Source organism: Ovis canadensis, chromosome 25, assembly GCF_042477335.2.
Source record: "Ovis canadensis isolate MfBH-ARS-UI-01 breed Bighorn chromosome 25, ARS-UI_OviCan_v2, whole genome shotgun sequence".
In the NCBI taxonomy this organism is placed as follows: domain Eukaryota; kingdom Metazoa; phylum Chordata; class Mammalia; order Artiodactyla; family Bovidae; genus Ovis; species Ovis canadensis.
In genome coordinates this window covers 46071043-46089807 of record NC_091269.1, presented here as the reverse complement: position 1 = coordinate 46089807, position 18765 = coordinate 46071043, and the positions used below count along the sequence as shown (strand labels likewise).

At 36.6% G+C, this 18765-nt stretch overlaps 2 protein-coding genes across 3 annotated transcripts in view; one reads left to right on the top strand and one right to left on the bottom strand.

Annotated features, from left to right (window-relative positions):
* MICU1 (mitochondrial calcium uptake 1) overlaps nt 1-18765 on the top strand; it is a 238321-nt gene that overhangs the window by 139765 nt on the left and 79791 nt on the right. For both annotated transcript variants that reach the window (XM_069572031.1, XM_069572032.1), the window contains exon 8: nt 2524-2721. In XM_069572031.1, coding sequence (XP_069428132.1) covers nt 2524-2721 — 198 coding nt within the window. The remainder of the gene's footprint in view (nt 1-2523; nt 2722-18765) is intronic.
* On the bottom strand, nt 6316-10232 carry LOC138430139 (small ribosomal subunit protein uS17-like). The gene has a single exon (XM_069572039.1). The coding sequence runs from the start codon at nt 6854-6856 to the stop codon at nt 6380-6382; it is 477 nt and encodes a 158-aa protein (XP_069428140.1). The 5' UTR covers nt 6857-10232; the 3' UTR covers nt 6316-6379.

Here is an 18765-nt window from a genome sequence, read left to right as displayed (position 1 = left end):
AGAAAAAGAAAAATAATTATAAGGTGACTCAGGGATGAATAGCTCTTATTAGAAGTTTCTCAGCTTCATCTTTCTGTGTTTTACATTTTTGGGCAATATAATAATAATAATTAGGTTGAAAATGCACTAAGTTTTCAATCATTCAAACTTTCCTTTAATTTCTAGCTAAATAGGTATTTTCTTAACAGTTTGTTTGTTAAGCTTATTTTAAAAAGTTAAACAGACCAATATGAAGACACACACATTTCATCATTATGTGTCTTCCAAGTGAAAGTGACATGAGGCAAACTAATACCTGATGTTACTCTTTCGTTCATCATTTTCAAAAATCACTTTCATCGTGCATAAACATAAATTGCTAAAAAGCATTACTCAGACTTCCCTGGTAGTCCAGTGGTTAGAACTCTGCACTCGCACCACAGAAGGAATGGGTTCACTCCCTGGTCCTAAGGGGTCAGAGAAGATCCCACATGCTGTGTGGTGCAGCCAAAATAAATAAATAATAAAAAAGAAAATAAAAAGCATTCCTCAACTCTAAATAAAGTGTGAGCTTTCTCCGATCTTTCTTCCACATGTATCCCTTTCTTTAACCCATTTCATAGCAGATCATAAAATAGAACTAACCTAGCCAAAAGCTTTTTTTTTTAAAAACTCATAACTGTCAGGGCTACATTCACCCAGGCCATGACAGAAATTTCTTCAGTATTAAAGTATGAGAAATAATACCTGTCAGCTGTGAGACAGAGAAAGGGGATGAAATTTTCACACAAACCCTTCAGCACCACACTTTTGAAGCTAACATACAGTTTCCACCGTTGAAAGTGTATAAGCTACAATATTACAGCACAGGCAAAATTTAAATCATGACAGGTCCTGACAGTCGTACGCAATATTGATTCACTGCTATTAAAAAAATTCTTCAGTTCTCACAGTTAGGCAGAGAAAATGAATTCTGTATTGCCTTCAAATATAAGCAGCACTGCACTGATTATCCTGTATTTCAATTTGAAGTCTAAAAATCTTCAATGTAAATAATTTAAAAATCCATCTTTCAAATCTCCACGTGCATGAAAAACAAACGTCAAACAGTCTTATTCACTTGATAAAACATGAACCCAGAAAAAAAGCATAATCAGAAGCATTTATGATATTAACTTATAAGGAAACTTAGAGACAGTGTCCTCTAACCATGAACTTTTCCAGTGAGAAAACTAAGGCCCAAAGAAGTTAAATGACCTATATAAATTGTGCTTGTACTACAGAGCAACATAATTAGACCCCATGTTTCCTGATTCCTCATCTCATGTCTTTCCATTATACTACTGTTACCTTTTAGAGCCAGGGACTATTCAGTTGTGTTAAGTAAGTCTCTTGTATGGTCATAGGTAGTAAATAAAATGAATAAAAGACATTTAAATAAGTAAATCCATTGTTACAAATCTTAAGTTTTTAAATATTATACTTTTCTAATTTAGCAATTTAAAAATCATTATTCACAAGGCTATATATATTATTTATCTATTATAATATAACTTTATCTGTCTTTACATATTATAATTTTATTCTAAATAGTTGTTTTTATTAGCTTGTAAAGAGGTAGAAAAGACTGCAGGAACCAGTGGGGGGAAAATATGCTATAGCAGTCATAGACTTGCATCAAAAAGCTCATTTTGTATATCAATAGTTAGGCCATGGTTGCTAGCCCCCAAAATTATTCTTTTTTCAGAATCTCATTTAAAATTTCTCAAAGATTAAACCAATTCCCCATCTTCTCTTGGAGAATTGCTCCATACCAACTTTATATTTTGCATTATCATTCTAATTAACGTGTTGCCTCTCTTAGATATCAAGTATTTGCCTATAGCTGTACTGCTTCTCGTCACAACTGGAGAGTCAATAGTAGAAGTGTGAAATTTTTAAAAGTCTCCTGAGATATGGAAGGTAATACTGTGAGGCTGATGATTATTTTAGTGTTGTGTGTGAGGTTTCAAGCCTAAAACAAATGCATACTTTTTTCTCAAGAGAGATTTTTAAGAGCATCCCCATTATAAACGGGTCAGGCATGTGTATTACCGGGTCTATTACTTGCTGGCTACTTGACTCCAAGCAGGTTAGTGAAGTGAAGTCGCTCAGTCGTGTCCGACTCTTTGCGACCCCATGGACTGTACCCTACCAGGCTCCTCTGTCCATGGGATTTTCCAGGCAATAGTACTGGAGTGGATTGCCATTTCCTTCTCCAGGGGATCTTCCCAAACCAGGGATTGAACCCTGGTCTCCCGCATTGTAGACCGACACTTTACCATCTGAGCCACCAGGGAAGTTACTTAACAGCATACCTCAAATTCCTCGTCTGTAAAATGAGGATAATCATTGGACTTATCTCATAGGATTGTTGTGAGCATTAAAAGAGAGAATTGTAGCACAGTGTAGGCAGATAGTAACTAGTTGACTGTTATTACTCTTAGTTTTCTACATTTTCTACCTTGTAATGTTTTTCTGGACTGGGGTTTGCTTCTCCGTTAGGTTCAGAGCATTATTCGCTCCCAAACCAGCATGGGAATGCGTCACAGAGATCGTCCTACAACTGGTAACACCCTCAAGTCCGGCTTGTGTTCAGCCCTCACAACCTACTTTTTTGGAGCTGATCTCAAGGGGAAGCTGACAATCAAAAACTTCCTTGAATTTCAGCGTAAACTGCAGCACGATGTTCTGAAGCTGGAGGTAGGTATTTCTTGGACTTCAGGACACTGTCCATCATGTACCCACGAAGAGCCTCTAGGCTGGGAGGGGCCTGTACCATTGGGAGGGGCCTGTACCATAGGTATTCTTTTTATCTACCTCCAACCATGAGAACTGATTGGTTTGAACCTTATCAGTGATCTGCAGCCTGACAGCAAGTAGGAAATAATATGATTCTAGGACTGAAAGCCCAGAAGTCTAAATTGAAAATCTTAGTTGTCTCTGGATGCTCAGCTTGAGGAGAAAGAAATTCAGGAGTCAGAGCAGTTTTCAACCTGAGCATGTATGCTTATTGTGTAAAAGTCACCAGGGGATGAAGGCAGGGAGGATAATAAGGAGCTCTTTCTATGAAAGTTTACAAAGGTAATAACAGCTGGAAACACAAAAGGTCAGAAATAAAGATATGTGTACTCAGAGTTACAAAGGTGTCATACTGGGTTTGAGGATTTACTTTTCCACTTAAAGTTTAGACCGTCATGGTATTCAGTTCCTGGACACAACTCTGTAAGAGTATTATTACCTTTTTCTGTGCCTGTATTTGTTGAATTAAGTGCTTTTGGATTAGTTGCCTACTGAGTCTGTTCGGTTCAAAACATGCATTAAATGCCTTTTGTATGCATTTTTGTTAGAGGACAAAAAAATGAAGTCTCTGATTTCCTCAGATTTTAAAAAATTCCCTTATGCTGGTGTTTCTCCACCCCCTTTTATGGGTTAACATATGCCCTGCTTTTAATGTTATTTGAAATTTTAAAACATTAAATACTGTGACTAAAAACACATAAAACTATTGGAGAAAAGTGCTGCTTTGTTTTTAAACTCTGAATATTACTTCTCTATCTGCTCTCCCATCTTTCCCCAGAGATTCTAATATACTACTCCCACCTCTTCCACCCACTTACCTCAGTTGAGACAGTTTGAAAAGTCCTAACTGAATTCCCATTATTGATCAGAACAGTGCTTAATATTCATTCTCTAGAAGAGAAGCAGAAGAATAGATCATACTAAAATCAGATCTAACTTTAGAATGTGCTTTCACACTGTTTTTTTTTTTGGAAATAGTATAATTAATATTTAAGGAATGTACCTTAAAATAACAAAGTAATGGTTCTCCATATTCAGCCTCCTTCAAGAGACTCTTATACCCCCTGTAATACTTGGTAAGTATTTATTTATTTTATATATAGTGCAGGGGGCACAAAACTTTACCTCTATCCTCCAGGGGTCTGCACCTGGGCCTGAGTCTTAAATTAATGTAAGGCAGATTAACAAGAGAGAAGTATACAGATTTTTACACATACATGGGAATCCCCGTAAAAAAAATGAAGACCCAAAGAAGTGGCTCGGGCTAAGTGTTTATATACTAAGTTGAGCAGAGAGAAGCAACTTAGCTTTATGAAGTTCACATTCTTATCACCAGAAAAAGAGAGTCAAAGTCAAGAGTTATCTATACAAACAGATTTTGTTAAAATAATTCTTATCTTCCTTTGGTCCCGCATATGTTTTAGTTACTTGTCCACAGTTGCCTTTCTTTGTTTCTTTCCTGCCGGTATAAGGAGGACATCTTTCACGTGGGAGTTTTACATTCTGCTTTCAGGAGTCCAGCTGTTTTTGTGTAAGAGTTCCTGGCCCCTTGTATGCATACCTGAAATGGTCTTCTTTGGAAACATTATAACATAATTTGGGAATGTGAAATTATTTAACTTATTAATTATATAGTTACAACTTAGCATGGCATATAAAATGTAGTTAGAAGATAAAGCACAAGTCAGAATGGCAGTTTTGACAAACTTTAAACAACAGTATGGCATCATCAGAATATGGAGCAGATGCCAGCTTTACCACATTCTAGCCTGGCACTCATTCTTGGACACATGACAGAGTCTCAAGAGACAGAGCATGGACCTTTGTCTTTTACCCTGAGATGCTAGAGAGCTTAAAGCCCACTGACATACCATGTAGATAGCCAATGCAGTAGAATGTTATAAAGCAGATTAGGGAGTCAGTTCAGTTCAGTTCAGTCGCTCAGTCATGTCAGACTCTTTGCGACCCCAGGCCTCCCTGACCATCACCAACTCGAGAGTTCATTCAAACTCATGTCCCTCAAGTCGGTGATGCCATCCAGCCATCTCATCTTCTGTCGTCTCCTTCTGCTCCTTCCCCCAATCCCTCCCAGCATCAGGGTCTTTTCCAGTGACTCAACTCTTCGCATGAGGTGGCCAAAGTACTGGAGTTTCAGCTTCAGCATCATTCCTTCCAATGAACAACCAGGACTGATCTCCTTTAGGATGGACTGGTTGGATCTCCTTGCAGTCCAAGGTACTCTCAAAAGTCTTCCCCAACACTGCAGTTCACAAGCATCAATTCTTCGGCACTCAGCTTTCTTCACAGTCCAGCTCTCACTGGAAAAACCATAGCCTTGACTAGACGGACCTTTGTTGGCAAAGTAATGTCTCTGCTTTTCAATATGCTATCTAGGTTGGTCATAACTTTCCTTCCAAGGAGTAAGCATCTTTTAATCTCATGGCTGCATTACCATTTGCAGTGATTTTGGAGGCCAAAAAAATAAAGACTGACACTGTTTCCACTGTTTCCCCATCTATCTGCCATGAAGTGATTGAACCAGATGCCATGATCTTCATTTTCAGAATGTTGGGCTTTAAGCCAACTTTTTCACTCTCCTCTTTCACTTTCATCAAGAGGCATTTTAGTTCCTCTTCACTTTCTGCCATAAGGGTGGTGTCATCTACATATCTGAGGTTATTAATATTTCTCCCAGCAATGGTGATTCCAGCTTGTGCTTCTTCCAGCCCAGTATTTCTCATGATGTACTTTGCATATAAGTTAAATAAGCAGGGGGACAGTATACAGCCTTGACATATTCCTTTTCCTATTTGGAACCAGTCTGTTGTTCCATGTCCAGTTCTAACTGTTGCTTCCTGACCTGCATATAAGTTTCTCAAGAGGCAGGTCAGGTGGTCTGGTAATCCCATATCTTTCAGAATTTTCCACAGTTTATTGTGATCCACACAGTCAAAGGCTTTGGCATAGTCAATAAAGCAGAAATAGATGTTTTTCTGGAACTCTCTTGCTTTTTTGATGGTCCAGCAGATGTTGGCAATTTGATCTCTAGTTCCTCTGCCTTTTCTAAAACCAGCTTGAACATCTGGAAGTTCACGGTTCACATACTACTGAAGCCTGGCTTGAAGAATTTTGAGCATTACTTTGCTAGCGTGTGAGATGAGTGCAGTTATGTGGTAGTTTGAGCATTCTTTTGCATTGCCTTTCTTTGGGATTGGAATGAAAACTGACCTTTTCTAGTCCTGTCGCCGCTGCTGAGTTTTCCAAATTTGCTGGCATATTGAGTGCAGCACTTTCACAGCATCATCTTTCAGGATTTGAAACAGCTCAACTGGAATTCCATCACCTCCACTAGCTTTGTTCGTAGCAATACTTTCCAAGGCCCACTTGACTTCACATTCCAGGATGTCTGGCTCTAGATTAGTGATCACATCATCATGATTATCTGAGTTGTGAAGATCTTTTTTGTACAGTTCTTCTGTGTATTCTCGCCACCTCTTCTTTTTTTTTTTCCTGGGAAAATAACTTTATTGTGTTTGAGGCAGCAGGCAGAGGTCCAGTCTCAGAACTTCTGGAACTGCTTCTTGGTGCTGGCAGCCTTGGTGACCTTGAGGACATTGAAGCGCACTGTTTTGCTCAGGGGCCGGCACTCACCCACCGTGACGATGTCACCGATCTGGACGTCCCTGAAGCAGGGAGAAAGGTGCACGGACATGTTCTTGTGGCGCTTCTCGAAGCGGTTGTACTTCCGGATGTAGTGAAGGTAGTCTCGGCGGATGACGATGGTCCTCTGCATCTTCATTTTGGTCACCACGCCAGACAGGATCCGCCCTCGAATGGAGACGTTACCCGTAAAAGGGCATTTCTTGTCAATATAGGTGCCCTCGATGGCCTCCTTTGGAGTCTTGAAGCCCAGACCAATGTTCTTGTAGTATCGAGGGAGCTTTTCTTTGCCAGTTTCTCCAAGCAGGACCCTCTTCTTATTTTGAAAGATGGTCGGTTGCTTTTGGTACGCACGTTCTGTCTGAATGTCCGCCATCTTCCCGGCTGCCTTCGCCACCTCTTCTTAATATCTTCTGCTTCTGTTAAGTCCAGACCATTTCTGTCCTTTATCGAGCCCATCTTTGCATGAAATGTTCCCTTAGTATCTCTAGTTTTCTTGAAGAGATCTCTAGTCTTTCCCATTCTGTTGTTTGCCTCTATTTCTTTGCATTGATCGCTGAGGAAGGCTTTCTTATCTCTCCTTGCTATTCTTTGAAACTCTGCATTCAGATGCTTATATCTTTCCTTTTCTCCTTTGCTTTTCGCTTCTCTTCTTTTCACAGCTATTTGCAAGGCCTCCCCAGACACCCATTTTGCTTTTTTGGATTTCTTTTCCATGGGGATGGTTTTGATCCCTGTCTCCTGTACAACGTCATGAACCTCCATCCATAGTTTATCAGGCACTCTGTCTATGAGATCTAGTCCCTTAAACCTATTTCTCACTTCCACTGTATAATCATAAGTGATTTGATTTAGGTCATAGCTGAATGGTCTAGTGGTTTTCCCTCCTTTCTTCAATTTCAGTCTGAATTTGGCAATAAGGAGTTCATGATCCGAGCCACAGTCAGCTCCCGGTCTTATTTTTGCTGACTGTATATAGCTTCTCCATCTTTGGCTGCATAGAATATAATCAATCTGATTTTGGTGTTGACCATCTGGTGATATCCATGTGTAGAATCTTCTCTTATGTTGTTGGAAGAGGGTGTTTGCTATGTACGGTACGTTCTCTTGGCAAAACTCCATTAGCCTTTGCCCTGCTTCATTATGTATTCCAAGGCCAAATTTGCCTGTTACCCCAGGTGTTTCTTGACTTCCTACTTTTGCATTCCAGTTCCCTGTAATGCAAAGGACATCTTTTTTGGGTGTTAGTTCTAAAAGTTCTTGTAGGTCTTCATAGAACCGTTCAACTTCAGCTTCTTCAGCATTACCTGTTGGGGCTTAGGCTTGGATTACCGTGACATTGAATGGTTTACCTTGGAAACGAACAAAGATCATTCTGTCATTTTTGAGGCTGCATCCAAGTACTTCATTTCAGACTGTTTTGTTGACCATGATGGCTATACCATTTCTTCTAAGGGATTCCTGCCCACAGTAGTAGATATAATGGTCATCTGAGTTAAATTCATAGCTATGATTAAGTTAAAATGCAGCTATTAAGGTGAGCCTTAACCCTGTCCTACTGGTAACATTATAAGGAATGAAAATTTGGAAAGAGACACAGATACACCAGGGGTGAACTTACACAGAGGGATAACCATGTGAAGAGACAGCAAGAGCACAGTCAACTGCAAACCAAGGAGAGAGGCTTTAGAGGAAAGCAGCTCAGCCTATACCTTGATCTTGGACTTCCAGCCTCCAGAACTGTGCAAAAATTAATTTCTGCTGTTTGTCACCTAGTTGGTAGTCTGTTATTATGGCAGCCCCGCTGAACTAACACAGTGATGTGTGCCTGAAACACTTGGCATGTACCATGCCTTTAATAGTTATCCTTCCACCTTCTTTTATATACCCTCTACCCTTTAGTATATCAATTGGCGCATAGTAGACACATAAATAGATCATCCCCGACAAATGATCAAAAATCCTTACTTTCATTTTGAAATAGTTTTCTGATAAAACATCTGGAAAATGGAAGCAGATTTTGTTTTTATGAAACACTTTTAGTTTTTGAAGTTTAGGTAATTTCTCCCCTCACTGAATATGAAATATAATATCATCACAGCCAATAGGAAAATAGAAATGATTAACACTATCTTAACTTTCACATGGGTTTTATAAGTTCCATCATTCTATTTATATCTTACCAGTTTAATTTCATTGCTTACTAAATCTACTTTAAAATTTTAGATCAAGGAGATTTATAGGTCCATTTAATTTCTATCTTTTTCTCACCACAGTAGCTTTGAGAGTGAAGAGAACACGATTTATCTGTCAAATTTAATTTCCACACGGGTCAAGGAAGGGAAAAAGTCCATGAACAAAATCTATCGAATGCCTACTATGAGCCAGACAATGTGTAGATAATACATGCCTTCTTTATTTTAATCATCACCAACCCTATTGGATTTGGTGATATTATACCCATGTTCCAGCTATAGAAACTGAAACTTGAAATGATAAAAGTTACAGAGGTAGTAAATGGTACAATCAGGATTCCAACTCAGCCTTTCAGACTAAGCTCTTTTCATTCTGTTTATCATTTGATTGTTATTACTTTTAGTCTGAGATGAGGTTTCTGTACATGACTTATTTGGAGCTCTAAAGAAAAAATGTTCAGAAATTTAGGAATGGAAAAAAAATAATCCTAAATATTTATAGTTTCCCTTTTTCAACACCATTCTTTTCCAGTTTCTTTGCCCTTCAAGTTGAATCTTATGACTGAGAAGAAATACACCATTCTTTGTGTTTATAAAATACTATGTAAACTACCTACTCAGTTTCTTTTCATAACAGTCATTGACTTGTTAGATTTTTTTGTGTTTTAATGCTCTTAACTCTGGTCATTTTTTTTTATACCCTTTGTCTTTATTTGGGACCTAAAAAAATGTCGATTTAAAACAATGACTTTAGAATGCCCAGTTTCATAAGAAAATATGAGTTAGTAATGGTGAAATGCCTTTGTGTTTAAGGCTGTTGGGAAAAGCAGTTATAATGACTTGGAATAAAATTATGAACTATTTAATTAAATACTTAACATATGCATATAAAAGCCAGATATATACTAATTTTAATAAATTATAGTGGCTTAATGTCAAAAATGAACAGTTTTTTAAAATATATCCTTTGAAGTTATTAAAAATTCCATCTAAGTCTACCAAGAACTATTGAGCGAGTTCCTTGGAGACAGATGCCAAGTCTAATTTCAGTTAATATATTCATTGATTTCTTGAGGACTGCAGCAAGTAGGATGTCAATCAAAAATGAAAGGTAATAGAGAACTCTTTGAAAGATTATGATTAACTTGGGGGGAAGAGAAAAAGGAGCTGTCATTATGTCAAAGAAAAGTAAAAACTAATTTATACAAGGAAGAAGGCAACTTTGGAATACACAAGAGGCAAACTGAAAGAGTATCATCTAACAGAATTCCAGTTTGTAACATCTTTTTCTATAAGTTTTGGGGTTCAAAACTTTTTTATAAGTTTTGCTTATTGCATAACCCACCAGATTATCACATTTTAAAATGGAATGAGTATCAGTTATCTGAAGGCAAATTATGTATAATTTAGAGGGTAACAGTGACTGTCTCATATTCCCAGTCTTCAAGAAAAAAATATTGATGTTAACTAGATTTGTTCAGTCAGAAAGAAAGATAACAGGGTGACATAAAAATCTATGCTAATTATTCTCATCTGCCATTAAGAGTAGAGAAAAAAAAAAAAGAGGGTTAATTTAATTTAAATTGTAAGGAACTTAATATTAAAGAATTCCAGAATCACCTACCCTTTACATCATCAAGCTGACATCTTTGTACTCATCTGTTTAAAGTACTAAAGTAGAATTAAATCTTTCTTGCCTCAGTGGAAGACCATATTAAAAGACAAACCTCAGCTATTTTCTTGACCAAAAGATTGTTGGAAAGGAGATCAGAAGGCAACCAAACACTTTTAGGAACTAGAACACTCTTGGCAAAGCAAATTTCTTTTTATCTTAATAATCTATTTTGGGCTTTTTTCCTCCTGGGGAACTGATTCTTATTACGTAAACTTAAAATTGAGAATTGACTTTGATTTAACTAAATCTAAGAAACAAAATGAGGTATGTTTGTTGGGTTTCTTCTTCTTTTCTTTAGTTTTATTCTTCTGTTTTTGCCTCTACAAAGCAGAATGTAGATAGTAATAAATCTTCAGTTTCTTATTTCATCCTTAGATATTTTCAACTTAAAAATCATTAAAAGAGTTATTAGAGAGTACTTGTTTCTTTTAGGGATTTATAACTTTAGGGAGCAAAGTATATGTTTAAAGTCTTAAAAAACAAATGAACAAAAATAACCTTTAACCTTGTTATTAAGATAACAGTCCCCACTATAAAAAATCTATTTATATTTGGTTATGATAATAAAATTTTTTACCAGTTTATCTTTTGTAAAAAAATTGAAGTACATAGCCAGCATAAACTGCTCAACTGCTTATAAAACTTTTGAGAAAAGCCCTTTAGCAAGCATTATTTTCCCAAGTGTTTTTTTAAAAAAGGAATCTATTCTTTCACCATACAAAATACTTTTATTTCTTGCTTTTTATTTTGATTGCTTTACTTATTTTTTATATCTAGATACCTACCAATCCTATAAATTAACAAATTGGGTAGGTAACATGAAATAATCATTACTTTAAAATATAGATCCAGGATAGATCACATCCTGGGCCATAAATCTAGCCTTGGTAAATTCAAAAAAAATTGAAATCATCTCAAGCATCTTTTCTAATCACAATGCAGTTAAGATTAGATGTCAACTACAGGAAAAAAAACTATTAAAAATACAAACATATGGAGGCTAAACAACTCACTTCTGAATAACCAACAAATAACAGAAGAAATCAAAATATGCATAGAAACGAATGAAAATGAAAACACAACAACCCAAAACCTATGGGATTCAGTAAAAGCAGTGCTAAGGGAAAGGTCCATAGCAATACAAGCCTATTTCAAGAAACAGGAAATAAATCACATAAATAACCCAACTCTACACCTAAAACAACTAAGAAAGGAAGAAATGAAGAACCCCAGGGTTAGTAGAAGGAAAGAAATCACAAAAATTAGGGCAGAAATAAATGCAAAAGAAACAAAAGAGACCATAGCAAAAATCAACAAAGCCAAAAGTTGGTTCTTTGAGAAGATAAATAAAACAGACAAACCATTAGCCAGACTCATCAAGAAACAAAGGGAGAAGAATCAAATCAACAAAATTAGAAATGAAAATGGAGAAATCACAACAGACAACACAGAAATACAAAGGATCGTAAGAGACTACTATCAGCAACTGTATGCCAATAAAGTGGACAACTTGGAAGAAATGGACGAATTCTTAGAAGAGTATTACTTTCCAAAACTGAAACAGGAAGAAATAGAAAATCTTACAGACCCATCACAAACAGAAATCGAAACCGTAATCAGAAATCATCCAACAAACAAAAGCCCAGGACCAGATGGCTTAACAGCTGAATTCTACCAAAAATTTAGAGAAGAGCTAACACCTATCCTACTCAAACTCTTCCAGAAAATTACAGAGGAAGGTAAACTTCCAAACTCATTCTATGAGGCCACCATCACCCTAATACCAAAACCTGACAAAGATGCCACAAAAAGAGAAAACTACAGGCCAGTATCACTGATGAACATAGATGCAAAAATCCTCAACAAAATTCTAGCAAACAGAATCCAACAACATATTAAAAAGATCATACATCATGACCATGTGGGCTTTGTCCCAGGGATGCAAGGATTCTTCAATATCCGCAAATCAATCAATGTGATACACCACATTAACAAATTAAAAGATAAAAAACATATGATTATCTCAGTAGATGCAGAGAAAGCCTTTGACAAAATTCAACATCCATTTATGATAAAAACCCTCCAAAAAGCAAGTATAGGAAGAACATACCTCAACATAATAAAAGCCATATATGATAAACCCACAACAAACATTATCCTCAATGGTGAAAAATTGAAAGCATTTCCCCTAAAGTCAGGAACAAGACAAGGATGCCCACTCTCACCACTACTATTCAACATAGTTTTGAAAGTTTTGGCCACAGCAATCAGAGCAGAAAAAGAAAGAAAAGGAATCCAAATTGGAAAAGAAGAAGTAAAACTTGCACTGTTTGCAGATGACATGATCCTCTACATAGAAAACCCTAAAGACTCCACCAGAAAATTACTAGAGCTAATCAATGAATACAGTAAAGTTGCAGAATATAAAATTATCACGCAGAAATCCCTTGCATTCCTATACACTAACAATGAGAAAACAGAGAAATTAAGGAAACAATTCCTTTTACCATTCCAACGAAAAGAATAAAATACTTAAGAATAAATCTACCTAAACAAACAAAAGACCTATATATAGAAAACTATAAAACACTGATGAAAGAAATCAGAAATGACAGAAGTAGATGGAGAAATGTACGATGTTCATGGATCGGAGAATCAACATAGTGAAAATGAGCATACTACCCAAAGCAATCTATAGGTTCAGTGCAATCCCTATCAAGCTATCAATGGTATTTTTCAGAGAATTAGAACAAATAATTTCACCATTTGCATGGAGTTACAAAAAACCTCTAATAGCCAAAGCAATCTTGAGAAAGAAAAATGGAACTGGAGGAATCAACCTACCTGACTTCAGGCTATACTACAAAGCAACAGTCTTCAAGACAGTATGGTATTGGCACAAAGACAGAAACATAGATCAATGGAACAAAATAGAAAGCCCAGAGATAAATCCATGCACCTATGAACACCTTATCTTTGACAAAGGAGGCAAGAATATACAATGGAGAAAAGACAATCTCTTTAACAAGTGGTGCTGGGAAAACTGGTCAACCACTTGTAAAAGAGTGAAACTAGAACACTTTCTAACACCATACACAAAAATAAATTCAAAATGGATTAAAGATCTAAATGTAAGACCAGAAACTATAAAATTCCTAGAGGAAAACATAGGCAAAACACTCTCTGACATAAATCATAGCAGGATTCTCTATGACCCACCTCCCAGAGTAATGGAAATAAAAGCAAAAATAAATGGGACCTAATTAAACTTAAAAGCTTTTGCACAATGAAGAAAACTATAAGCAAGGTGAAAAGACAGCCTTCAGAATGGGAGAAAATAATAGCAAATGAAGCAACTGACAAAGAATTAATCTCAAAAATATACAAGCAACTCCTGCAGCTCAATTCCAGAAAAATAAGCAACCCAATCAAAAAATGGGCCAAAGAACTAAACATACATTTCTCCAAAGAAGATATACAGATGGCTAACAAACACATGAAAAGATGCTCAACATCACTCATTATCAGAGAAATGCAAATCAAAACCACAATGAGGTACCATCTCACGCAAAAAGTCTACAAGCAATAAATGCTGGAGAGGGTGTGGAGAAAAAGGAACCCTCTTACACTGTTGGTGGGAGTGCAAACTGGTACAGCCACTATGGAGAACAGTGTGGAGATTCCTTAAAAAACTGGAAATAGAACTGCCATACGACCCAGCAATCCCACTGCTGGACATACACACCGAGGAAACCAGAATTGAAAGAGACACGTGTACCCCAGGTTCATCGCAGCACTGTTTACAATAGCCAGGCCATGGAAGCAACCTAGATGTTTATCGGCAGATAAATGGATAAGAAAGCTGTGGTACATATACATAATGGAATATTACTTAGCTATTAAAAAGAATACATTTGAATCAGTTCTGATGAGGTGGATGAAATGGAGCCTATTATACAGAGCAAAGTAAGTCAGAAAGAAAAACACCAATATCGTATATCAACGCATATATATGTAATTTAGAGAGATGGTAATGATGACCCTATATGCGAGACAGCAAAAGAGACACCGATATAAAGAACAGGCTGTTGGACTCTGTGGGAGAAGGCGAGGGTGGGATGATTTGAGAGAATAGCAATGAAACATGTATATTATCATGTGAAATAGATTGCCAGTCTGGGTTTGATGGGATGGGGAGGGAGGTGGGAGAGAGGGTCAGGATGGGGAACACATGTACACCTATGGCTGATTCATGTAAATGTATGGCAAAAACCAACACAATATTGTAAAGTAATTAGCCTCCAATTAAAATTTTAAAAATAGAAATATATAAAAATGATAGAATAAAAATTAAGTGCCCACAGTAACTCTTTATAAGTCAGTCACTCATGACTTGATGTCAACACTTTAAAGCTAATTCTGTCTTCTCTCTGTACCATATTGTCAGGTAGGTCCAAAGTCTTGCCCTGATGAAACCAAGTTAGCTCTCAGGGTGTTAGTTTAATAAGAAGATATGTAAAACATAAAGCCAAACTGATTTAGTTTCTTGAAATTCCCTTTACATCCTATAGCTCAAGTTTGCTATCATTTGCTGCTTGTAGGTAGAATCAGATTGGAAAGTCTATCCATAGTAGAATGTCCATGGTGATACAAAGCTCCTTTGATGTAAATGTAACCTTAATCAATTATTCTATAAAAATTACAGAAAACAGTGCTTATTGTTTCATATCTTTTGGAGAATGAAAGGAAAGTTTGATACTTTGGTGCTTAAACGTATATGATCTAGGCATGATTTTTAAAAGATATTAATTAGTACTTCTGAATCTGACATTTCAGATTGATCATTAACGTGCAGAAACCTTAGAGATTAATACTTTTTTGATATGCAGATAGCATTGTGATTCCAAAGTCAAAATGTTAATGATACCTCTTATCATAGTTGGCAATCACCAGGATTTTCTTGTCATCACATATCTTTAATTTACATTCTAAGTTAACTTTAAACTGGACACAAGAAAAAAAGGGGCTCATAAATAAATCATGAAAATTTGATTTTTCTCTGGTGGAAATTTTTCCTCAGTCTTATCTTCAAATAGTTTTGTTTTTTTTTTTAGTTTTTTATTTTTTTAATTTTAAAATCTTTAATTCTTACATGCGTTCCCAAACATGAACCCCCCTCCCACCTCCCTCCCCATAACATCTCTCTGGGTCATCCCCATGCACCAGCCCCAAGCATGCTGTATCCTGCGTCAGGCATAGACTGGCGATTCGATTCTTACATGATAGTATACATGTTAGAATGCCATTCTCCCAAATCATTCCACCCTCTCCCTCTCCCTCTGAGTCCAAAAGTCCGTTATACACATCTGTGTCTTTTTTGCTGTCTTGCATACAGGGTCATCATTGCCATCTTTCTAAATTCCATATATATGTGTTAGTATACTGCATTGGTGTTTTTCTTTCTGGCTTACTTCACTCTGTGTAATCGGCTCCAGTTTCATCCATCTCATCAGAACTGATTCAAATGAATTCTTTTTAACGGCTGAGTAATACTCCATTGTGTATATGTACCACAGCTTTCTTATCCATTCGTCTGCTGATGGACATCTAGGTTGCTTCCATGTCCTGGCTATTATAAACAGTGCTGCGATGAACATTGGGGTACATGTGTCTCTTTCAATTCTGGTTTCCTCGGTGTGTATGCCCAGATGTGGGATTGCTGGGTCATACGGTAGTTCTATTTGCAATTTTTTAAGGAATCTCCACACTGTTCTCCATAGTGGCTGTACTAGTTTGCATTCCCACCAACAGTGTAGGAGGGTTCCCTTTTCTCCACACCCTCTCCAGCATTTATTGCTTGCAGATTTTTGGATCGCAGCCATTCTGACTGGTGTGAAGTGGTACCTCATTGTGGTTTTGATTTGCATTTCTCTGATAATGAGTGATGTTGAGCATCTTTTCATGTGTTTGTTAGCCATCCATATGTCTTCTCTGGAGAAATGTCTATTTAGTTCTTTGGCCCATTTTTTGATTGGGTCGTTTATTTTTCTGGAATTGAGCTGCATAAGTTTCTTGTATATTTTTGAGATTAGTTGTTTGTCAGTTGCTTCATTTGCTATTATTTTCTCCCATTCAGAAGGCTGTCTTTTCACCTTGCTTATATTTTCCTTTGTTGTGCAGAAGCTTTTAAGTTTAATTAGATCCCATTTGTTTAGTTTTGCTTTTATTTCCAGAATTCTGGGAGGTGGATCATAGAGGATCCTGCTGTGATTTATGTCAGAGAGTGTTTTGCCTATGTTCTCCTCTAGGAGTTTTATAGTTTCTGGTCTTACGTTTAGATCTTTAATCCATTTTGAGTTTATTTTTGTGTGTGGTGTTAGAAAGTGATCTAGTTTCATTCTTTTACAAGTGGTTGACCAGTTTTCCCAGCACCACTTGTTAAAGAGATTGTCTTTTCTCCATTGTATATTCTTGCCTCCTTTGTCAAAGATAAGGTGTCCATATGTGTGTGGATTTATCTCTGGGCTTTCTATTTTGTTCCATTGATCTATATGTCTGTCTTTGTGCCAGTACCATACTGTTTTGATGACTGTGGCTTTGTAGTAGAGCCTGATGTCCGGCAAGTTGATTCCTCCAGTTCCATTCTTACTTCTCAAGATTGCTTTGGCAATTCGAGGTTTTTTGTATTTCCATACAAATCTTGAAATTATTTGTTCTAGTTCTGTGAAAAATACGGCTGGTAGCTTGATAGGGATTACATTGAATTTGTAAATTGCTTTGGGTAGTATACTCATTTTCACTATATTGATTCTTCCGATCCATGAACATGGTATATTTCTCCATCTATTAGTGTCCTCTTTGATTTCTTTCATCAGTGTTTTATAGTTTTCTATACATAGGTCTTTAGTTTCTTTAGGTAGATATATTCCTAAGTATTTTATTCTTTTCGTTGCAATGGTGAATGGAATTGTTTCCTTAATTTCTTTTTCTACTTTCTCATTATTTGTGTATAGGAATGCAAGGGATTTCTGTGTGTTGATTTTATATCCTGCAACTTTACTATATTCATTGATTGGCTCTAGTAATTTTCTGGTGGAGTCTTTAGGGTTTTCCATGTAGAGGATCATGTCATCTACAAACAGTGAGAGTTTTACTTCTTCTTTTCCAATTTGGATTCCTTTTCTTTCTTTTTCTGCTCTGATTGCTGTGGCCAAAACTTCCAGAACTATGTTGAATAGTAGTGGTGAAAGTGGACACCCTTATCTTGTTCCTGACTTTAGGGGAAATGCTTTCAATTTTTCACCATTGAGGATAATGTTTGCTGTGGGTTTGTCATATATAGCTTTTATTATGTTGAGGTATGTTCCTTCTACTCCTGCTTTCTGGAGAGTTTTTATCATAAATGGATGTTGAATTTTGTCAAAGGCCTTCTCTGCATCTATTGAGATAATCATATGGTTTTTATTTTTCAATTTGTTAACGTGGTGAATTACATTGATTGATTTGTGGATATTGAAGAATCCTTGCATCCCTGGGATAAAGCCCACTTGGTCATGGTGTATGATCTTTTTAATGTGTTGTTGGATTCTGATTGCTAGAATTTTGTTGAGGATTTTTGCATCTATGTTCATCAGTGATATTGGCCTGTAGTTTTCTTTTTTTGTGACATCTTTGTCAGGTTTTGGTATTAGGGTGATGGTGGCCTCATAGAATGAGTTTGGAAGTTTACCTTCCTCTGCAATTTTCTGGAAGAGTTTGAGTAGGATAGGTGTTAGCTCTTCTCGAAATTTGTGGTAGAATTCAGCTGTGAAGCCGTCTGGACCTGGGCTTTTGTTTGCTGGAAGATTTCTGATTACAGTTTCAATTTCCGTGCTTGTGATGGGTCTGTTAAGATTTTCTATTTCTTCCTGGTTCAGTTTTGGAAAATTGTACTTTTCTAAGAATTTGTCCATTTCTTCCACGTTGTCCATTTTATTGGCATACAACTGCTGATAGTAGTCTCTTATGATCCTTTGTATTTCTGTGTTGTCTGTTGTGATCTCTCCATTTTCATTTCTAATTTTATTGATTTGATTTTTCTCTCTTTGTTTCTTGATGAGTCTGGCTAATGGTTTGTCAATTTTATTTATCCTTTCAAAGAACCAGCTTTGGGCTTTGTTGATTTTTGCTATGGTCTCTTTTGTTTCTTTTGCATTTATTTCTGCCCTAATTTTTAAGATTTCTTTCCTTCTACTAACTCTGGGGTTCTCCAGTTCTTCCTTTTCTAGTTGCTTTAGTTGTAGAGTTAGGTTATTTATTTGGCTTTTTTCTTGTTTCTTGAGGTATGCCTGTATTGCTATGAACTTTCCTCTTAGCACTGCTTTTATAGTGTCCCACAGGTTTTGGGTTGTTGTGTTTTCATTTTCATTAGTTTCT